Raw genomic sequence first — 3,279 nt, 5'->3', positions numbered from 1 at the left:
CTGAGTTCAGTGATCTCCAACAGAAGGTCAGTCCATCATCTGTTGTTTAATCTCCATGTGATTGTTCCTGATAGCTACCCTAGATTTACTTGTTTTGTCCTTCTGCAGGATGCGCATGAATTCCTCACCTCAGTCCTGGCTCAGATGAGGGGTCTTGGCCCTTCACTTCAGACGGCAGCAGCCAACATAGGCCAATCCTTCAGCTGCCCTGTGGAAGAGCACCTGGTGTTTAAAATGGAGAGCACAAGGACTTGTAAAAGGTACAATATGCCAACTCTTTATGTTCACACTTCAAGATGGTTGCCAGTATTCCATGGTGGCTGTGATGAATACTATTTTGTTCTTCGCCGAGTGATCAGTGTCACGGTCATGGTGCCAAAATTTAGACGTTTGTGTGGTGTGGACAAGTCTGAGGAGCTAAAGCAGTCTGTTCAGCTATCATGTAAATATATAAAAGCAAGTGAAAACCCAGAACATTAGACTAGACTAGAACTTATATATAAGCTAAAACAAATACAGGCATAAATGAAAGCTATAAAAAAACAACAGGATATTCAATTAAATGTATACATCAAAATGAAAAAAACAAACAAAACCAAGGAGCTCAAATCTAGCCTCATTATTTTGGACTTGTACTTGGACTTTGTGGAAGGAACTTGGTCCCTTCCACAAAATAAATAGACTAAAACCTGCAATGTTAGACAGAGTTAGGTGCTTCACTGCAAACAACAAAACAAAGCCAGATGCTTGAATATAAGGTTCAGCACCAAACGTGAAGTTTGAAGGTAAGGAAAAATGAGCAACGACATCAACCACAAGCCAAAACGTAACCTTGGACACAACAAACAGATTGTGTGTTGATGATGCCCACCTGTTTGTTTGTCCGTAGCTGTGGTTCTGAATCCAGCAGACAGGAGGACTTCACCAGTCTGTCCCTGGACTTGGTACCACTCGGTGGGACCGTGGAGCAGATGTTGCAGGACTACCTGAAGGTCACAGGCGCACTCTATTTGTTTGTTGTGTATTGGTTTTTTATTGTGCAAATGGTGGCATGGCTGAAGTGACAACATGTGAGCTCCGTTCCCCGTTGCAGGAGAAACCATTGGAGTTTACCTGCAAGTGTGGAGGAGATGTGTCGAGCCTGCGCTTGACCTTCAGCACCCTGCCAAGGTCAATGAAGTCGCATTCCCCAATACCGGACATAATCTGAGTTCCTCCAGTGTAGTTAATGTGTTTGTTTTGTCGTTGTTTTTTCAAAGAGTGCTGGTCCTCCATCTAAAGCGCTTCAGGTTCACATCGTCCAACCAGCTAATGAAGCTCCATGACAACGTGTCCATCCTCAGGAACCTAGACGTGCCCTCCAATCAGGTGACAGTAAAAAGCATCTCTGGCTCATTGCTTCATGGAAAAGAGCAGATAGGATATGAAAATTTCCTATCTGGGGAGGAGGGTGTGCATATGCATTTTTCTATAAAAAATGCATATACTGGTGTTTCTTTCAGCTTTAATTTTTTTTACGCACTTACATTTTTTCTCTTTCAATTAATCTCTACTTGTCTCTAGTTATATAAAGGCTCCAAGTAATTGTTTGCAATTTTGATGCTGTCTGTTACCGATGATTTCCACCTTTAGTCTGGATGGGTAGTTGATTAGGGTGAATGTATACAATTTTGTCACGTGTCACTTCAGGGCAGCGCCAGCTACAACCTTGTGAGCATCATCAACCACATGGGCTGCACCACCACAAGCGGTGAGACCAACCTCCATTCGATCTGTAGCAATATGGTTTCTTCATTTGAGTTTCAAAATAGCACAGCACGTTCTCCTGTCAGGCCACTACATCAGTGATGGGATCAATGCCGAACGTCAACTCAACAACCGCTGGTTAACCTACGATGACGCACTTGTGTTTGAGAGCAGAGGCTCTCGTGTGGTCAGGCAGCGTCAGCACACTGCCTACATCCTGTTTCTCAAGCGACAGGTAGGAGGACAACATGTTCTCGCCTGCCCTGAAGCCGAGGATCCACTTTTTAAACACCATGTGATAGAGCGTTACTAATCTGACCAATATAGATAAAAGTCATCCACACTATAAATGGTCAGTCAAATCATCCAGGGTCAAAGTCTGACAGGACTTAATAGTCAAGCCAATGTTTATAAATGCGAATCTCATATTGCAGTGGCTAAATTTCAAAAATTTGTGTGGCTTTCTGTTCCCTCTGTTGGTCAATGCGGTGAAATAATTTGTGTATATTCAGAAAAAGTCCCCATTTCCATAACATTGGTTTCGTTAAACTGTTAGTCCAAAGTATTTGTGTTAATTTCACGGTTACTTTCCAATATTTTTTACTCAATTTTTCAGCCAATTTCATTTATATTCGGGTTAAAGTTTTGAAACAGACATCAAATAATCCAAAACATTTTTGACAGTTTTTAAAACATATTCTCAGGTGGTTGTTACTGATCTGTCTGATAAGGTTTTGATGCCATTTGTTGGTACAAAAGAATGACACATTAGGTGCAGAGAAGTCAAAATATATTGTTGTAATATGAAGAGTCAGGGATTCAAGCTGTTATAAAGGATACTCTAAACTTAAAGTGACCTCAAATGTTTATATTTTAGAGTTTTGAGACTTAAAGAAATTATGTCAATGCTCATATTTGATTTTAATTTGTTGTTTTTTGTATAACAAGTTATTTTTGTAAAATAGGTAAATAAGGATTTTTACAATCCATTTACGTCCATAACCCCAAAAGATCCTGAGAGCATCTGTATCTACTAGCTGTAGAGACTAACTTAATTTGTAACATCCTCAGAGGAAGTTTAAGCATCACATTGAAAGACGCTCAAAGGTCCATCCATCCATTATATACCACTCATCCTGAACAAAGGATCATGGGGATGATGGAGTCTGTTCCAGCTGTCATTGTGCAAGAGGCAGGGTACACCCTGGATCAGTTGCCTGTCGATCACAGGGCAGTCACTCAAAAGTGAAAATGATATTAAATGTTAATATTTCATTTGTTTGAGACATTTAAAACTCATGCCGCAAGGCCCCTTAAATATGAAATATATAAATGTATGATGACAGAAATATTATTTTCAGTGTTGCAGGGCATTTCTTACCTTTTTTACTTTGTTTTAATGTCTTGATAATTTTCTATTGCACACTGAATCACCTTGATCCTTCTTTGCTAGGTTTTAGGTAACTCTAGTACTATTACAGTGTGTGTGTGGGTATGTGTGTCTCAGGTAGCCAAAATCCGCAATGTGTGCAT

The 3,279-nt window shown here is 40.2% G+C and overlaps 1 protein-coding gene across 1 annotated transcript; it reads left to right on the top strand.

The window, feature by feature from the left end:
- The first annotated feature begins 369 nt into the window (after window positions 1-369).
- On the top strand, window positions 370-2,638 carry LOC147235618 (ubiquitin carboxyl-terminal hydrolase 10-A-like). The gene is made up of 7 exons (XM_086140247.1): window positions 370-425; window positions 890-992; window positions 1,094-1,170; window positions 1,260-1,368; window positions 1,690-1,750; window positions 1,833-1,981; window positions 2,624-2,638. Exons 1-7 carry the CDS (start codon window positions 370-372, stop codon window positions 2,636-2,638), a joined length of 570 nt encoding a protein of 189 aa, XP_085996373.1.
- The last annotated feature ends 641 nt before the right edge of the window (window positions 2,639-3,279 follow it).

This window comes from Fistularia commersonii, chromosome 3 (genome assembly GCF_037954325.1).
Source record: "Fistularia commersonii isolate RoL2024-O1a breed Wild chromosome 3, RoL_Fcom_v1.0, whole genome shotgun sequence".
Taxonomy (NCBI): Eukaryota; Metazoa; Chordata; class Actinopteri; order Syngnathiformes; family Fistulariidae; genus Fistularia; species Fistularia commersonii.
Note: the sequence above shows the minus strand (reverse complement) of the source record. Positions and strands in the feature narration are given on the sequence as shown.